Here is a 19,065-nt window from a genome sequence, read left to right on the forward strand (position 1 = left end):
TTCCGCATCGCAGCGCAGCGCGCCTCATGTGTGCCCAAAAGAACAGATCTGCAAGCTGTCGACACGCAATCGAGCGGCATGTTGATAGTTTGTATGTCTGTTACTGCACATTACGCGTGGTATGTGGGTTTGAGAGGCAATGATTAATGTAGGCCTACAGTAAGTAGCCTAGTAGATTATAGCCAAGTTGACAGTTGTCATAATATTGTATAGCTCTGTTCTGGACTGTTGCACAACGTTAGCCAACGGTGAATGATGAAAAAGTTGCACTTTGTTAACTCATCGATTGCGCAAAACGCTCTAAAGCGTTTTATTAATCTCGAGCGCCGTCTGCGCATCACGCTCTAAAGCGTTTTATTGGTGTTTTTACTGTATACTGTACATCAACTTCTCTGACGCCCGGACAACACATAATGTAACACTGATCATCTCCAGAAAGATCCGCTGTGAGATCCGGGAGTTTAAAGCCCCCCACCTCCTGAAAAGAGGCCTGGTCTAACCACATTCCAGGCATGCCGTATCCATTACGACGTACTGGGGAGGCGGCATCGCCGTCCTGCACACGGCATAGACCAACGCAGATCAGGGGATCTAAAATGGAGCTACCCATTTTCTAGTGTGTGTGAAATTTGTGAATACACTCGATTACCCTTCCCCTCCTGTTTCTACATGGTTTCTCCCGAGGCATCTCTCCATCGCATTACAGTTTCTCCCCCCCCCCCCCACTCATTCACACAGATCCACTCGACACAGCCCTCTCTAATTCTTTCCAACGACAACTCACCGGTCTGCCGCCTCATTCTCGGAAATATAAACCCGTATATAAACCAAGAATAATCTCCAACGGTCGATCGCCATTTCACGCACAGGTATACGCGAAACGAATGACGTATTCTCGAAGGACCGCCATAGGAGAAGCAGTATACATCTGACCAACTGTCTTTTTTTCGCCGTCGCGTCAGCCATGTTTGGACAAAGAAGCAGTATACTAGGCTAGCAGATATCACACCGTGGAACCCCCCCCACACTGCGAGTTGCGATCGATCGTTTTGCAGTTTGCAATGCTACTCTCATTCTCGGAAAAAAGATTCTCGGCAGTTGATCACCATAATCGCCATAGCGCCTTCGCCAGCCAATTGCAGTGATAAGGCGTCTGGGACGTAATCGACCCGTTTGTAATGGATAACTAATACAATCCTAAACTGCGGAAGCCATCGTGTTGTCTGTCATTTTGTCGAAATCACAGCCAGCCGGGCTACGCTTATCGCTCCTGTGGTTCATGTCCAGACATGTCGTGGAACCCCCCCCCCCCACTGCGAGTTGAGTCGCTCCTGTGGTTCATGTCCAGACATGTCAACCTCTCAAGTCACTGTTATGCTATCAAACGATCTGTTGATTTTGTTTACTGAGACAATGATCACATATGTGCATAGAATCATCATCATCATGACGTTATCATGACAGGCAGATATAAACATAAATAAATTATCATATACATACTACACACTGAATGAAAGCCCTAAATGTCTAATTTTAGGAGGAAAACAAATAAAATACACATATCCCATATACTGTTTGTCAATACTAGACTATTGAATCCATTTCATTTATAAAATTCTCTTTTTCAGAGAGAACTTTAGCCCATTCTGACCTGAGATCAGATTCATACGAGGTTTCCACTGGACACACACTGGTCTGATTAGAGAAAGCATGGACCTATAGAACTATTATTCACAAAATAAGGCATATAGCGACATGTACATACTATATACCGTATGAAACAGAAGACTCTCTGCTTTCATAAGAAAAAAACTAATACTGTAATAATAATAAAAATCACACCCATGTGAAGTGAGCAGTGCAATGTTGTGAAGTGAGCAGTGCAACATTGCACTGCTCACTTCACAGGGGTGTGATTTTCATTATTATTACAGTAGAAGTATTTTTCTTATGAAAGCAGAGAGTCTTCTGTTTCATACGGTATATAGTATGTATAGGCCTTATTTTGTGAATATTTAGTTGTCAGTTCCTTGTCTTGTCTAAAATACTCTGAGGATTTCAGAAAATGCATGGACCTGAAGAACCATTATTCACAAAATAAGGCCTATAGCGACATGTACATACTATATACCGTATGAAACAGAAGACTCTCTGCTTTCATAAGAAAAATACTTCTACTGTAATAATAATAAAAATCACACCCATGTGAAGTGAGCAGTGCAATGTTGTGCAACATTGCACTGCTCACTTCACAGGGGTGTGATTTGTATTATTATTACAGTAGAAGTATTTTTCTTATGAAAGCAGAGAGTCTTCTGTTTCATACGGTATATAGTATGTACATGTCGCTATAGGCCTTATTTTGTGAATAATGGTTCTTCAGGTCCATGCATTTTCTGAAATCCTCTCTGGTGGGCGCAAGCTGCATTCAACAGCCAATTACTGACAAACTATACATTGGACCATGTGTATTTGTTTTCCTCCTAAAAGTAGACATTCAGGGCTTTCATTCAGTGTGTAGTATGTATATGATATTATTTGTGTTCATTTTTATATCTGTCTGTCAATGTCTGTCAACTTCAACCTTCCATATCTCTGCTGTTTTTTCAAAAGAGCAGCGTGCAGTGAAAAGCAGGTTTTAGAAAAAGGTCAATATCTCCAGAATGGAAGATGGTAGAATCATATTTTTTTTTTAAATTGAAGTGGACTAGTTTGGCTTCCTTTTGATTTATGCAATGTGCGATGTGCTATAAGAGGCCCCTCGCTGTGGGCCCCTAAAAAGTTAAAAAGTCCAATGTTAATCGCTTAGCAGAAGCAATCCTGAGTAGAATTTCAAAAGTTAGCAATCAATGTGTTAACGAGGACAGTATTGGACATGCTGCGTCACTTCAGAGGATCGCTGCTACTTTGATTCAAATATGTTTACTCACCCCTGGAAATCGCTGGAAACCATTAGAATGTTGGAAATGGAATGTGAGTTACAACCTCAAGTAGCCTACCATGCACCTCGTGATGACGCATTCCAAAACATTTGCGCACGTGATATTTTAGACAAAAGAAAACTTTATTTTGACTTTGCGCGTCCCGATGGTCTCATCAAAGAGAATTTTAATGATCAAAGAGCTTTTTGGTCTTGACTCGGCCGTATTCTGAGCTTTTTCTTTTTTTTTCACCAAATGCCAATAAAATAATATGAGTCGCGCATATTTAATAGAGTCAGTCAGCAACCGGAAACCAAAGATTTTTTTGGAGTGGAGAAGAACACATATATAATAGAAGGCGCTCTCTATTCCAATATATGGTTCATAACAAGTCTACTTAGATGTATAGTTATATATAATAAGAGATATCACAGATAGGTATATACATAATATACCACAACAATACCACCAGTTACCTCATATAAATATATACATAATATTAACCAATAAATATATTTATACTACATCATATTACTCATAACACAAAACTAATCATAACAAATAATAAACGTCCACGTGACACACACACTGCGTGTGCACGCACTCTATGTCATTTGTAGGGCTCAGATTGAGACTCCAGGTAGCCCCATATGGAACCTTTCACTCCGCGATTGTACACAACCATACTATATAACTAGAACTGCACTCTGTTGCACACAAGTAGGTCTACTAGTGCGCAAGCAGAGCGTGCAAGTACTGTAGACCGCTACAAACTTTAAAATCTCAGCCTCTCTGTTTGCAATATTGAATTATTAGGTTTAGCTATTTGCTACGTACCTTGCTTTTGGAGGAGAAAAAGTAGTATTTTGAAGTATGGTAATGATTACTTATGCCTGTTATGGCAGTGTTGTCAGATTACATACATGTATACATAGGGGCATTACCTTTAGTCCACCCGACACTGAAACACGTCATCGTTACGTCACCATCAATAACCAATTATACCCTGGCATTGGTACATATATTCATCACGTCATACGCTCATATGTCTATATATGTGTATATGTTGTGGGGGCTCTGTTTACACATCAAGGATACACAGGAGGCAGCGTCACAGAAAGCCTATTTAGGCACAGTTTTATTCATCCCAAAATCATATGGTCATAGTCTTTTCCTTCTATGGTGGGTCGGGAGAGAACTGGAGGAGGGACAGTGCTATAAAGGTGAGTAACAGGTAACTTAGGGGTTATAGGTTATCTCCAACTCAGGGTTCCAATAAACGGCACTTCTCTGGCCGTGTCCTCTCCTCAAATAATTAGTAACAGTCTCTGTCACTTTTAGTCACAGGTAGGGAATAGGGGAATGTTGCGCCAAAGCCTCCGAGCCCAACGGTGAATTACTCCGTGTATGGAGTGTCCTGTGAGATGAGAGAATCACAGTTACTATCCCGTTTATAATAATACATTACATATAGGGTGAGAGGGAACATGGGCTTGTCTTACCGAGCACCGCAGGTCAGCTTGTCCCCCCGGGAGAGTCTCGGCTAGACTGAGGAGAGAGGAGGCTTTATTCTGTCTGGGTGTCGGCACGCAGGTGTCAGCTCATCATCTGGTAAATGAAGAGGTGTCGTGGGATGTACCGCGCGTCCTGAACCAATCCAAGCAAGGAGCGTCTCATGCCGTCCCTCCCTCTCTCTCTCTCTCTCTCTCCCCGGGGTTACTAACCCGTGGTGCGCGGTCCTCGACCGAGACGCCACAATGTCTATACTGTTATATGTATATGTTATTTCTGAGTTGATTAGTGGTATAATGTGGTTATTCGGATGGTTTGATGCGTATGTCCCTGGAACTGAAACATATCATTACGTCACCATCGTAAACCAATTATACCCTGGCATTGGTACATAATCTTCATCACGTCATGGGACATCTGCGGAAAACATACATGCACGGTCTGCTTCGTGCCAGCATATGACGTCATATCACATGCTGCTAAGGGACATACGCATCGTCGCACCTGACTGATAATATTACTTGCACGCTCTGCTTGCGCAAGTAATAATATAAACAGCGATATAAACGGCTTCTTCCTTTGGGTGAATTTGGGTGTGTTGTTGTCTGCTCTGATGATGCCACCGCAATGTGCTACAGCCTGGGTTGTTTGTGCACCGGCTTATACGTCCGACAGGCTGCTGAAACTCGTCCTGTGAGAAACCTTCCGGGGTGAATAAACGGACGGCCGTGCACATGCAATGAAATATCGCGAGTCGGCTGGTGATTTCGATACGATTTCGATACGAATCGAGAATCGTGACAGCCTTATAAAATACTATTTTTTTCTAGATTAATAGACATTAAAGAAACCAGAGATTTCTCGGGTTGTCACAAGAGGTTGCAAGCAAGAAAGCAGAGACACTGCGGGTCTGGCATATATTGTGATATTGCGGAAATTTGCACTAATTTATCTTCTGTTCTGCAGTCCTCCCCCCCCCCCCCTCAAATAATCTCTCAAGAGAAGAATCTGCCTGCACCACTTCCCTAAACATGTAGGAGGAGGTGGTGCCCCCAGATGCAAAAACAAATTGATAACAAAAACCTATTTTATTTTATTTTACTGAAGGAGTTCTTCTTCCATCCATCCAGGTTTCTACAATGTGTTTCTGGTAGCGGTCCATGAGCTGGGCCACACCCTGGGTTTGGCTCTCTCCGACGATCCATCGGCCATCATGCATAAAGATTACAAATGGATGGAGACTGATGACTTCCAGCTGCCAGCAGATGACCGCCAGGGGATTGAAGACATCTACAGATGTTAGTGGAAATGTTTAAACAACAACTTGATATATAATAATACTTCACTGCAGTTGAATCCAGATCAACTTGGATTGTAGCTTTGCAGCTGCAGTTGAAGCCAGATCAATTTGGATTGTAGCTTTGCAGCTGCAGTTGAATCCAGATCAACTTGGATTGTAGCTTTGCAGCATGCAGTTGAAGCCAGATCAACTTGGATTGTAGCTTTGCAGCTGCAGTTGAAGCCAGATCAACTTGGATTGTAGCTTTGCAGCTGCAGTTGAAGCCAGATCAACTTGGATTGTAGCTGCTGCTAAAAGCTATGAAGGTACAAACGTGGGGTGTATATAGTACCTCCACCTATAGTACATCCCCTGTAGTACATCCCCCTGAAGTACCTCCCCCTGTAGTACATCCCCCTAAAGTACATCCCCCTATAGTACCTCCCCCTATAGTACATCCCCTATAGTACATCCCCTATAGTACCTCCCCCTATAGTACATCCCCCTATAGTACATCCCCCTAAAGTACATCCCCCTATAGTACATGCCCCTATAGTACATCCCCCTAAAGTACATCCCCCTATATTACATCCCCCTATATTACATCCCCCTATAGTACATCCCCCTATAGTACATCCCCTATAGTACATCCCCCTAAAGTACATCCCCCTATAGTACATGCCCCTATAGTACATCCCCCTAAAGTACATCCCCCTATATTACATCCCCCTATAGTACATCCCCCTATAGTACCTCCCCCTATAGTACCTCCCCCTATAGTACATGCCCCTATAGTATATCCCCCTATATTACATCCCCCTATAGTACATCCCCCTATAGTACCTCCCCCTATAGTACATCCCCTATAGTACATCCCCCTATAGTACATCCCCCTATAGTACCTCCCCCTATAGTACCTCCCCCTATAGTACATCCCCCTATAGTACCTCCCCCTATAGTACATGCCCCTATAGTACATCCCCCTATAGTACATCCCCCTATAGTACATCCCCCTATAGTACATCCCCTATAGTACATCCCCCTATAGTACCTCCCCCTATAGTACCTCCCCCTATAGTACATCCCCCTATAGTACATCCCCTATAGTACATCCCCCTATAGTACATCCCCTATAGTACATCCCCTATAGTACATCCCCCTATAGTACATCCCCCTATAGTACATCCCCTATAGTACATCCCCTATAGTACATCCCCCTATAGTACATCCCCTATAGTACATCCCCCTATAGTACATCCCCTATAGTACATCCCCTATAGTACATCCCCCTATAGTACCTCCCCCTATAGTACATCCCCCTATAGTACCTCCCCCTATAGTACCTCCCCCTATAGTACATCCCCCTATAGTACATCCCCCTATAGTACATCCCCCTATAGTACATCCCCCTATAGTACATGCCCCTATAGTACATCCCCCTATAGTACATCCCCCTATAGTACATCCCCCTATAGTACATCCCCCTATAGTACCTCCCCCTATAGTACCTCCCCCTATAGTACCTCCCCCTATAGTACCTCCCCTATAGTACATCCCCTATAGTACATCCCCCTATAGTACATCCCCCTATAGTACATGCCCCTATAGTACATCCCCCTATAGTACCTCCCCCTATAGTACATCCCCCTATAGTACATCCCCCTATAGTACATCCCCCTATAGTACCTCCCCCTATAGTACATCCCCCTATAGTACATCCCCCTATAGTACCTCCCCCTATAGTACATCCCCTATAGTACCTCCCCCTATAGTACCTCCCCCATAGATAAACATTGTGAAAATAGCCGATCTACACTCATATAAATTATTTTAACCAAAGGTGATGTAATGTTAGACACCACATTATTCATACATTAATCATTGTTAGTGTTCATTCCTAGTGTAAAATGCTGTATACACAGCCCACTGTTATTTGAGTGCATCAATGTTTATTCCTCCACAGACAATCCAGAAAAGCCCTCAGTATCAGCGAGTCCACCAGGAGGCGTTGTTGAGGGCAGCACGGTGACTCTGACCTGCAGTAGTGAAGCCAAGCCACCCGTAGACACCTACACCTGGTACAGAGATGGAGGAATCGCCTCTATCTCCACTGGTCCTCAGCTAGTGAAGGACAATGTGTCTCCTGCAGACGCTGGACGATACTTCTGTCAGGCCACAAACACACATGGATCCCAGAGGTCACCTCCACACACTCTAGATGTTCAGTGTAAGTGAACTAAATGTTTGTATTTTAAAATATTTGATAGTTTTTAACAGACAACAAAACAACAGCATTAGTTATTCCAGCAGGCGTATCGTGTTTCAACAATCAATCAATCAATTAGAACAGAACATCCATGGTTTGACCAATCTGTGAGGATGCGGCGTAGATTTGATTTTCTCAAAGGAAGCTCAGTCCATTTCACCTGCAGCACCAGTGGTTCAAATCCACCAAGAGCTACATCAATATCAAAGTTGTCCATGAGCCAGAGCCCCAAAATCATCGGTGTCATCGGTATCAACTGGGGGGGGGGGGGGGGGATATCATAGTGATTTTGGGAAGGTATACACGGCTAGTATACCCCTACCCCAACATCCATCCATCCATCTACCACCACTTCTCCGTAGTCGGTTCTCGGGGGCAACAGCTCCATCAGAGTGCTCCAGACTTCCCTCTCCAGAGCAACATTAGTGACTTCCTCCTGGGGGATTCCGAGACGTTCCAATGCCAGTTGGTCAATGTATTTCCTCCAACTGCGCCTTGGTCTGCCCTGGGTCTCCTCCCAGTGGGACGTGCGTCGAGGACCTCGCTAGGGAGATGCCCGAGAGGCATCCTAACCAGATGCCTGAACCACCTAAACTGGCTCGTTTCCAGGCGAAGGAGCAGCGGTTCTACTCCGAGTCTCTCTCGTGTAACTGAACTTCTCACCCCATCTCTAAGGGAGATGCCAGCCACCTGTCAAAGAAAACTCATTTCGGCTACTTGTATTCGCGACCTATATGCAAAATACGGTAAGGGTATCGCAACATGCCCACCTTTGCAGGTACTCGCTCCTGCGCCATCTGTGGGCCAGTGGCATCGCTCTTTCCGTCTCTCCTTCCCTCAAGGCACCAACGGGACTCTGCATGGCAGGGGCGTCCTCCTCCCTGAGCCAAGACTAGGCTTGACCGCATACCTCAAATAGACAGGAGTTGGGTGGCTTCAGCAGGTTATCAATTGGGCACCCCCCTTCACTGGTGTTTCGTTGATTTAAGCCCATGACACCTCGGAGGGGCTCAACGGCAAATCCAGCATCCTGGCTCTACCCCCGCTGAACACCAACCAACTCTATGTCTTTAGTCCTTCAGATGGCCCGGCTCTGCCACCGCACCTCTCTTTGTATCCAGATCCACCGTGATGCTTCCTCTGCCCGCTTAGTGATGTTGGCTACCAGCCGTTTCCTAGCAAGCCCTTCAATCCCCAGCAGTCCGAGGGCTCTCCATAGCGACTGTCCAGCAAAGCCCCTGCAGCTCACCTCCACCGGCAGATTCCAGGCCTTCCATCCGTTTTGCTCGAGGATGAGAGCTTGGTATTTCTTGAGCTTGCGCTCGTACGCTTCCTCCATCCTCTCTTCCCAGGGTACCGTCAGCTCGATAAGCACCACCTGTTTGGTACCTTTAGACCAGAGGACAATATCTGGTCTCAGGCTAGTGTGGGCTATCTCCTCTGGGAATTTGAGCTGCTTCTTCTGGTCGGCCCGCATCTCCCAGTCGCTTGCTGTGGCCAGGACCCCTTTGCTCCTCCCTCCTGCTGCTGCGCTTTCTCCTGTCCTGACAAAATGGATAAATCAGAACGCTTTCTTGCCTTTGTCCTTGCCAGCTCGACACCCTCTGCCAACTGTGTTAGGATCTGATCGTGTCGCCACCGGAACTTGCCATCTGCTAAGCTTGAGCGACATGAAGAGAGGACATGCTCGAGGTTAGCTATCCTTCCAAAGAGGGCACGCTACCAGTCCCCATGTGTGGAGGTTTGATGGAGTAGGCAGGACATCATATACCGAACACAACAGGAACTTTATCCGGTGGCCTTCCATGCTCCAGATGTCCTGCCAGGTTAGGGCCCTCTCTCTCACACTCTCCCATCTTGTCCAGCTACCTTATTTTCTCATGGCTACAGCCTTGACATGACCTTATTATTTTGGTCATTCTTTCGTTCTACCCCAATCTGACAATCTACAATAGTATACACCCCCAACCTGACAATCTACAATAGTAAACACCCCCAACCTGACAATCTACAATAGTATACACCCCCAACCTGACAATGTACAATAGTAAACACCCCCAACCTGACAATCTACAATAGTATACACCCCCAACCTGACAATCTACAATAGTATACACCTCCAACCTGACAATATACAATAGTATACACCCCCAACCTGACAATATACAATAGTATACACCCCCAACCTGGCAAGCACTTGGCATTGTAGCCATTACAGTTAGTTTGACTGTAGATAAACATTGTGAAAATAGCCGATCTACACTTATAATGAATTTTATAAAATAGTTATTTTAGATCACGTTCATTATTGATTACGTTAGTGTCCAGTGTATTATTATTTTAACCAAAGGTGATGTAATGTTAGACACCACATTATTCATACATTAATCATTGTTAGTGTTCATTCCTAGTGTAAAATGCTGTATACACAGCCCACTGTTATTTGAGTGCATCAATGTTTATTCCTCCACAGACGTGTTTAGAATTCCTCCTCCAGAAAAGCCCTCAGTATCAGCGAGTCCACCAGGAGGCGTTGTTGAGGGCAGCACGGTGACTCTGACCTGCAGCAGTGAAGCCAAGCCACCCGTAGACACCTACACCTGGTACAGAGACGGAGGAATCACCTCTATCTCAACTGGTCCTCAGCTGGTGAAGGACAATGTGTCTACTGCAGACGCTGGGCGATACTTCTGTCAGGCCACAAACACACATGGATCCCAGAGGTCACCTCCACACGCTCTAGATGTTCAGTGTAAGTGAACTAAATGTTTGTATTTTAAAATAGTTGATAGTTTTTCACAGACAACAAAACAACAGCATTAGTTATTCCAGCAGGCGTATTGTGTTTCTGTTTTTTTATTTATTTTTGTATTATGTGTTTATTTTTGTCATTGTGTACAAACATAATAAACAATCAATCAATCAATTAGAACAGAGCATCCATGGTTTGACCAATCTGTGAGGATGCAGCGTAGATTTGATGTTCTCAAAGGAAGCTCAGTCCATTTCACCTGCAGCACCAGTGGTTCAAATCCACCAATCAGAGCTACATCAATATGTTGTCAAAGTCAAAGTTGTCCGGGAGCCAGGGCCCCAAAATCAGTGTCATCGGTATCAACGGAGGGGGGGGGGGATTATTATAGTGATTTTGAGAATTTATACACGACTAGTATACCTCTACCCCAACATCCATCCATCCATCTTCAACCGCTTCTCCGTAGTCGGGTCGCGGGGGCAACAGCTCCACCAGAGTGCTCCAGACTTCCCTCTCCAAAGCAACATTAGTGACTTCCTCCTGGGGGATTCCGAGACGTTCCAATGCAAGTTGGTCAATGTATTTCCTCCAACTGCGCCTTGGTCTGCCCCGGGGTCTCCTCCCAGTGGGACGTGCATCGAGGACCTCCCTAGGGGTCTACAGTAATATACACCCCCCCAATCTACAATAGTATACACCCCCCCCGACCTGACAATCTACAATAGTATACACTCCCAACCTGACAATCTACTGTAGTATACACCCCCAACCTGACTTCCCTTTAACACCACAACCAACAGATATCTGTACAGTGCTGAATAACAAAAATCTGAATTGTTACAGGAACATGACCATTACACTGTCCTAATGAATAACCCTTGAACGTGAAACCAGACAACAGAACACTACAGATCTTTTGCACCTTGCACGATCTCCCCGGCTGACATCAAGCTATTTTCATAGAATATGCTCAAGGAGAGCCAACCATGACAGTCTAGCTTCTATAGTATCAAGAATCCACTCCAAAGACAGACCACGGCTATGAAACGAGGGATAGCCCTGGAGTCCACTGGCTTCGTGGTAAACCCTCATGCTACCGGACAGGAAAGTCATAGAGAGGGATGGTGAGAACAGAAGCTATGGACTTTTAGATATAAAGTGCCCAACAAAAGACACCATCCATGACTGTGGTTATCTAAAGAGGTCAGCCAGATGGTAGCTACAAGTTGAAGGAGAGTCACGCTTATTTTTTATCAAATAATGGGGCAGCTGGGCATGCCATGGTGTGACTTTTATGTCATGACCATCACTTACAACGGATTCATTTTGATACAGTTAAGTGGGGAGCCATGAAAATTAAATTAGATTTGTTTTTCTTTGATCATTTTGTCAATACCTGCCACCAGAATTAAATCAGAGCTAGAGAAATACATTTATTTTATTTAAGTGCCGTACCTTCAGTGGGGTTTGAAGTACAGGCTTGTGGTGGTGCATCCTGTGACTGTGTGCCACTGTGTTGTGGTGGTGGTGATGCTTCAGTGAGGTTTCTAGGCAGAGGCACTTTGTCTCCTCCTCCACAGCTCCTGTCAACGTGACAATATTTAAGTTAACATTATGTCAATGTGACAATATTTAAGGTTTGTCAGATGTTTTCTGTTAAGTTTCCAGCTTTCGATTTTCAGCCAAATACATTAAAAGTGTGCAATACCAACAAACAAACTATTGTTTTATTCATGAAGCTTTCTAGCTGATGTGGATGGCATAGTTTACAAACAACAACAACAGAGGTGAATATAGCCCTCCAAGCAGAACCCAATGGTACTGAAGTTTCTGACATTTTGTTCGACCCAGTACATGGGGTCCTGTTGCACCACTACCATGCCACCTGGTACACAGCCATTCTTAAACATAAACAACAAGTTTAGAGCCTGTCCGCGCTCTGTGACAACATTTTTCCTTGTGAGGCTTTCTGAATATGTAAAGTATAAGTACCCATACATGCCGCTGCGAATATCTCCTGTGGCGCGGAAGCCGTTAAGTATTTTTAATCTATGTTTGCCCGATTTGGAAGCTTGGATTAATCTCTTCCTTCCTTGTTTATTGACACCTCATTGTACCGCCTATCTGGCTAGCTAGTGGCGCTATAGCTATGACACAGCAGATCAGAGGCAGGGACGTAGCCGCACAAGCCAACCGCACACCGCGGTACAATAAACGGTAAACAAACAAGAAGAAATAAAGCGACCAAATTGGTCAAACAAAGATTAAAAATCACACCAGTGTGAACCAAGTGGTGCAACTCCCGTGCGTCCAGCAGGTGGCAGCCATGTCACATACTTCTCTCGTTCCATGCTCACACAGACACACACACAAACAGGGCACACAGACACACACACAAACAGGGCACACAGACACACACACAAACACGTACAGGGCATTGTAAGCTGGATGTAGAAGTGGTTTGCACCACTTAAAAATACTTAACGGCTTCCGCGACACAGGAGATATTGACAGCGGAATGTATAGGTACTTAAAGTTCCCGAATTCAGAATAATTTAAACTAAAACAGGCCGTCAAACGGCGCAGATTCTATCTTAGAGAGCATGTCTACTTCCGCGTTCCGAAATTCCCATACGAAAATATCCCCCCCTTAGCACTTGCTGTGTATAGCCTCATACTGAAAAAAATACTATTTTACGCACAGCGCAAGGCAATGTGATTACGATCGTCCTTCTGGGGGGGGGGGGGGGGGGGGGCAACACAATAGATAACCTACAAGGACATATGAATTTAATTTATATACACGGCTATATTCATTTAGCCGATCATCAAAGCTCACCGCGCTCGTATAGCGCATTGACTGTCTGTCTGTCTGTCTGTCTGTCTGTCTGTCTGTCTGTCTGTCTGTCTGTCTGTCTGTCTGTCTGTCTGTCTGTCTGTGTCTCAATGACTCGCCTTAGGTGGATAATATAGACTACAAGTACTTTATTAAAGTAAAGTAAAAGAGTGAGTTCTCGCATTGCGTTCTCTGCGTCGTAGCGCATGCAGATAGGCAGATAGGGGGGGGGGGGGGCAGTTCTATAGGCAAGGGCAGAAGGTTCCTATAACGACAGTGGGTGCCCACCTTAGAGTAGCCTATATATTTTAAGGCACCCGCCCCGCAACTTATTATTATTGGCTTATTATTTTGCCAGCGGGTGCTTCGGCTCTTGCGCACACACACACACACACACACACACACACACACACACACACACACACACACACGAGATTCTGACAGAATGCGGCGCATGCTTAAAATAAACAGATATACAAGCTTATAGTGTACCATAGCGTACATACCAGTGTACTTGCGTTCAATAATAATTAGCATGTATTATTATTAACGAAAAACATAAATACTAGCTTACTATTTTATTGGTCTATAGTTGTTTGAAACAAAATGGTTGCTGCTTCTGATTAGTTACTAACTTTATTAGACCAATTTAAAATAGTATTAGATGTTTTTCGTTAATAATAACTTATGCTAATTATTACTGAACTGATTACTGAAAATTATTGCTGCTATATGTTGATTGCCCATTTGTATAACACATTATATAATATAGGTGCTTGTATGGTGCGTGTATATATAATAGGCCTACATTTAAATGACCACATTTAACACACACACACACACACACACACTAGAGCCCTGCACGGGGCCTAAAATATAGGGGCCCGTGGAGTTAAGGCGCACGGACTCAGCAGCAGCAATACTCACTCACAGCTGCACTATATCGCTCTGATAAACCTGCATTCTGCAGTTTCTGCAATGTACAAATCCAACTTTGTTTAGTGTGCTAATAAATGCTCCCGCAGTATTTAATGTTTTTAGAGCCGTAGCCTATAGGCTACTTACTTAGTACTCGGTGTGTGTGTGTGTGTGTGTGTGTGTGTGTGTGTGTGTGTGTGTGTGTGTGTGTGTGTGTGTGTGTGTGTGTGTGTGTGTGTGTGTGTGTGTGTGTGTACAGCTGCGCTGCACAATAATTAGGAGAGAGAGAGGACGAGAGTTTATAGGTCTCTCACACACACACACACACACACACACACACACACACACACACAGTTTGCTTTCATTCGCTGTATGATACATTATGCTATTCTCACTGAGTCTTGTCTATGTGCCATGTTTTTATTTGGCTGGCTGACTGGCTATATATAGCTGACTGGCTAACTGACAGACTGGCTGGCTGTCTGTCTGTCATATACCTATTAGGCCTATATAATATAGTATTATCATTAACCCCCGTGCGCTCTGATCCACAAGGCGCACGGGGCTGCGCAGAACCGCGCTCTCCGATCTGCCGTTTATAAAACCAATAGCCTACGTTCGTTGCATATCAATCAGACGGCAAATGATCATTGGAATTATGGCAAGCTATGACTTCTGCAGGAGGGGGGCGGGGGGGATATAGACCCGCTGCGGCCCAGCGATAATCAACCGCTGTCCGCTGCGATGCGTGAGCTTGTAGATCAGATGCCGGCCGACAGACAGACAGACAGACAGACAGACAGTCAATGCGCTATACGAGCGCGGTGAGCTTTGATGATCGGCTAAATGCATATAGCCGTGTATATAAATTAAATTCATATGTCCTTGTAGGTTATCTATTGTGTTGGCCAGCCCCCCCCCCCCCCCCCCCCCCCAGAAGGACGATCGTAATCACATTGCCTTGCGCTGTGCGTAAAATAGTATTTTTTTTCAGTATGAGGCTATACGCAGCAAGTGCAAAGGGGGGACCCCCCCCCCCCTCCAAGGGTCCACATGGGGTGGGGGGGGGGGGGGAGGCACACGGATAGGAGCACAAGCGCTCAGACGCTCACACACACACACACACACACACACACACAAACACACACACACACACACACACACTCACTCACTGCACTCTCGTCGCTATGCGGACCTCTGTGATCCCCCAAGGGTCCCCCAGGGACCCCCCCCCACCCCCCCAGGGGTTCACGGACGAGGGTCGGGCCATCCCTCCACGGAACCGGACCGGCGAGGCGCACGTGCCGGGCCCCGGGCACGATGCGCGGAAAAAGGCAATACCACCGCAAATATACCAAAGTCAACCTATTACGTCACAAACGGGTAGATATAGCCGCGACGAGTCCCGTTCTATGCCGCGACGAGTCCTCACGCCACAACGGATTCTATACCACCGCAAATATACCAAAGTCAACCTATTACGTCGAAAACGGGTAGATATAGCCGCGACGAGTCCCGTTCTATGCCGCGACGAGTCCTCACGCCACAACGGATTCTTAAAGCTGCGACGAATTATTATTAAGTCGTGGCGAATTATTTTATAGCCCCGACGTTGGGGCGAATTAATAAAACGTCGGGACGAATTGAAATTTACGCCATGACGTACTCGAACATAGCCAACAACGGAAAATTATAAGCCACGACGCAAAATGATTCAGTCACAACCTAGGTCGTCCGCCGTGAATGGATTTCGCTGTCTCTCCCCAGATGTCCCCGTCTTTGATCAGACACACTGATAGTAGTAGCAGCTACTGGATGTGGAAACTCTTCCGTTGGCCGTCCATGCACAAAATGCTAAGATGGGGGCCACCATGAAGTGTTAGAACGTGTCTTTAGCAACCTACTATAGCCCTTTCCGGGACCATTGTTTACTGTAATGTAGCATGAATGTGCGTGTCTAACAAGTTAGGCTCTTACCTTGGAACAAACATTGTAGTCCCCCGTTATCTTCGATGGATTCAGCTGTGTGTGAGGTCTTCCACACTGTTTATTAATCCATATTCTGCATCTCTCCAGTTTTGTTTTTGATTTCGGAAACGTGAAAAATACAACGCCACGCTGCAAACGTTCTGGATACCGTGTATCTGAGTTGCAAGTTACATACAGTATGCACACCGCTTAACCATTTTGACCTGCATTGCAAGCTTGACCAGGATCCTAACCTAGTAACCGTCGCTAACGTGGTATTGGCCAACTGGCTGGGACCTAGCGAAGAGCTAATTGCATGCAACCGTTGAATGGGGGTTGACGACATTTTATCAGCCTGCTGTGAGGTGTGAAGCCATTTATGACGCCTTCCTCAGGGGAAACTCAACTCTCTAAGCTAGGCACATGTAAATGTGGGAAGAAGTAACTTTTGTCTTCAATTCCTTTTCATTTGTATTAATGTGTTCACATATTGGGTTGGTAAACCCCATGGGTTGCCATGCTAGATAGATAGGTGCGAGTCAGGCCTAGGGCTCACACCTTTCGATCTAGCATACAACATTGATGCACACATTACAGATTGTAACCTAGAAGTATTTATAATAAGAGTAAATAATACTTCATGTGAGCTGTTTATTGTATTTATAATCAGAGTAAATATTATTTTATGTTAACTGTTTATTGTATTTGCAGATTCCGGTGATGTCAGGCTGGTGGGAGGAGCTAGACACTGTGCTGGTAGACTGGAGATGAAAGTCCAGGACCAATGGAGACCAGTGAGTCCTTATCGCTGGAACCATCAGTCATCATCTGTAGCGTGTAGACAGCTGGGCTGCGGCTCTGCGGTTTCTACAGAACTGAGACGTGGTTCTACAGATCAACCTTTATGGTGGATTATATCTAACTGTGTTGGATCTGAATCTCTACTGACGGAATGTGGAGTAATGGAGTCTGCTACTAACCCCGACAGTCTGGAGCTGATCTGTTCAGGTAACAACATGACTTCAACAATGACACTCAATCTATACTGTCTGTCTGTCTGTCTGTCTGTCTGTCTGTCTGTCTGTCTGTCTGTAGGGAGTATGGAGACCAGTGAGTCCTTATCGCTGGAACCATCAGTCTTCATCTGTAGCGTGTAGACAGCTGGGCTGCGGCTCTGCTGTTTCTACAGAACGGAGACGTGGTTCTACAGATCAACCTACATGGTGGATTAGATCTATCTGTGTTGGATCTGAATCTCTACTGAGGGAATGTGGAGCAATGATGTCTGATACTTCCTTCTACAGTCTGGAGCTGATCTGTTCAGGTAACAACATGACTTCAACAATGATACTCATCTATACTGTCTGTCTGTCTGTCTGTCTGTCTGTCTGTCTGTGCATGCGTGTCTGTCTGTATGTCTGTCTAGTTCTTAACCCTTTAAGTCCAGGAAAGCGTCTCTGTGTCGTTTTACATTTTAAACTTTAATCTTTTATTCTTTAGCCATTCAGAAATAGCAGATCTACAAGCTCACCGCGTGTCACTCAGTGCCGTGCAGTGAGCTTCATATTTGAACTGGGGACCCCCAAAATAATCATGTTTGAACTGGGGACCCCCAAAATAATCATATTTGAACTGGGGACCCCCAACATAATCATATGTGAACTGGAGACCCCCAGAATAATCTTGTTTGAACTGGGGACCCCCAAAATAATCATGTTTGAACTGGGGACCCCCAAAATAATCATATTTGAACTGGGGACCCCCAAAATGATCATATTTGAACTGGGGACCCCCAAAATAATCATATTTGATTCACCCCCCCTCTCTCTCTCATCCCCCCCCTCTCTCTCTCTCTCTCTCACCCCCCCCCCCCTCTCTCTCTCTCTCTCTCTCTCTCTCTCTCATCCCCCCCCCCCCCTCTCTCTCTCTCTCTCTCTCTCTCTCTCTCTCTCTCTCCTCTCTCCAGGGTCAGTGAGGTTGGTGAATGGTCATGGTTCGTGTTCAGGCAGAGTGGAGGTGAAGTCTGGTCAGTCGTGGGTCTCAGTGTGTGAAGGTGACTTTGACCAGCAGGATGCAGAGGTGGTCTGTAGAGAGTTTGGCTGTGGGGCTCCTTCAGTCCTCCAGGGGGCGCTCTATGGAGAAGGCAAGGCTCCGATGTGGACCAAAGAGTTCCAGTGTGAAGGCAGTGAGTCTGTTCTCCTGGACTGTAGAACCTCAGACTCAACTAGAAACACCTGCTCTCCTGACAAGACTGTTGGACTCACCTGCTCAGGTAAAACACACACTACACTTTAGTTTGCAGTCAAAGTCATATTACTTTTGAACCACTTCAAACCTATGTTTAGTCGACTGTATTCCCAAGGGCTCTGTACTCGGCCCACTCTCGTTGTCACTCTAAAATATCAGATCTACAAGCGTGTATTGTGAGGAGTTGTGAGCTCACAGATGGTATGTTTTAGCAGACAGTTTACCCTAGAATAGGAACACTACAGTTCTTAATGTTTATTGTATTGTCTGTGTACAGAGCCTGGTGATGTCAGGCTGGTGGGAGGAGCCAGTAACTGTGCTGGTAGACTAGAGATGAAAGTCCAGGACCAATGGAGACCAGTG

General features: G+C 45.3%; 2 protein-coding genes across 2 annotated transcripts in view; both read left to right on the forward strand.

Annotated features, from left to right (window-relative positions):
* The window catches only part of LOC310861368 (uncharacterized protein), a gene marked incomplete at both ends in the record, with an annotated part of 118,259 nt that overhangs the window by 77,058 nt on the left and 22,136 nt on the right, over positions 1 to 19,065 (forward strand). Inside the window, 2 exons of the mRNA XM_083768788.1 lie at positions 5,564 to 5,731; positions 10,452 to 10,730. Coding sequence (XP_083624914.1) covers positions 5,564 to 5,731; positions 10,452 to 10,730 — 447 coding nt within the window. The remainder of the gene's footprint in view (positions 1 to 5,563; positions 5,732 to 10,451; positions 10,731 to 19,065) is intronic.
* Positions 17,418 to 19,065, forward strand: part of LOC310861246 (B-cadherin-like) — a gene marked incomplete at both ends in the record, with an annotated part of 9,731 nt that continues 8,083 nt past the window's right edge. The window contains 2 exons of the mRNA XM_083768642.1: positions 17,418 to 17,463; positions 18,980 to 19,065. The exon at positions 18,980 to 19,065 is cut by the window's right edge and continues 33 nt beyond it. Of these exons, the coding sequence (XP_083624768.1) occupies positions 17,418 to 17,463; positions 18,980 to 19,065 (132 nt within the window). The remainder of the gene's footprint in view (positions 17,464 to 18,979) is intronic.

The sequence above is a fragment of the Protomyctophum parallelum genome (genome assembly GCF_964188405.1).
Source record: "Protomyctophum parallelum genome assembly, chromosome: 7".
Taxonomy (NCBI): domain Eukaryota; kingdom Metazoa; phylum Chordata; class Actinopteri; order Myctophiformes; family Myctophidae; genus Protomyctophum; species Protomyctophum parallelum.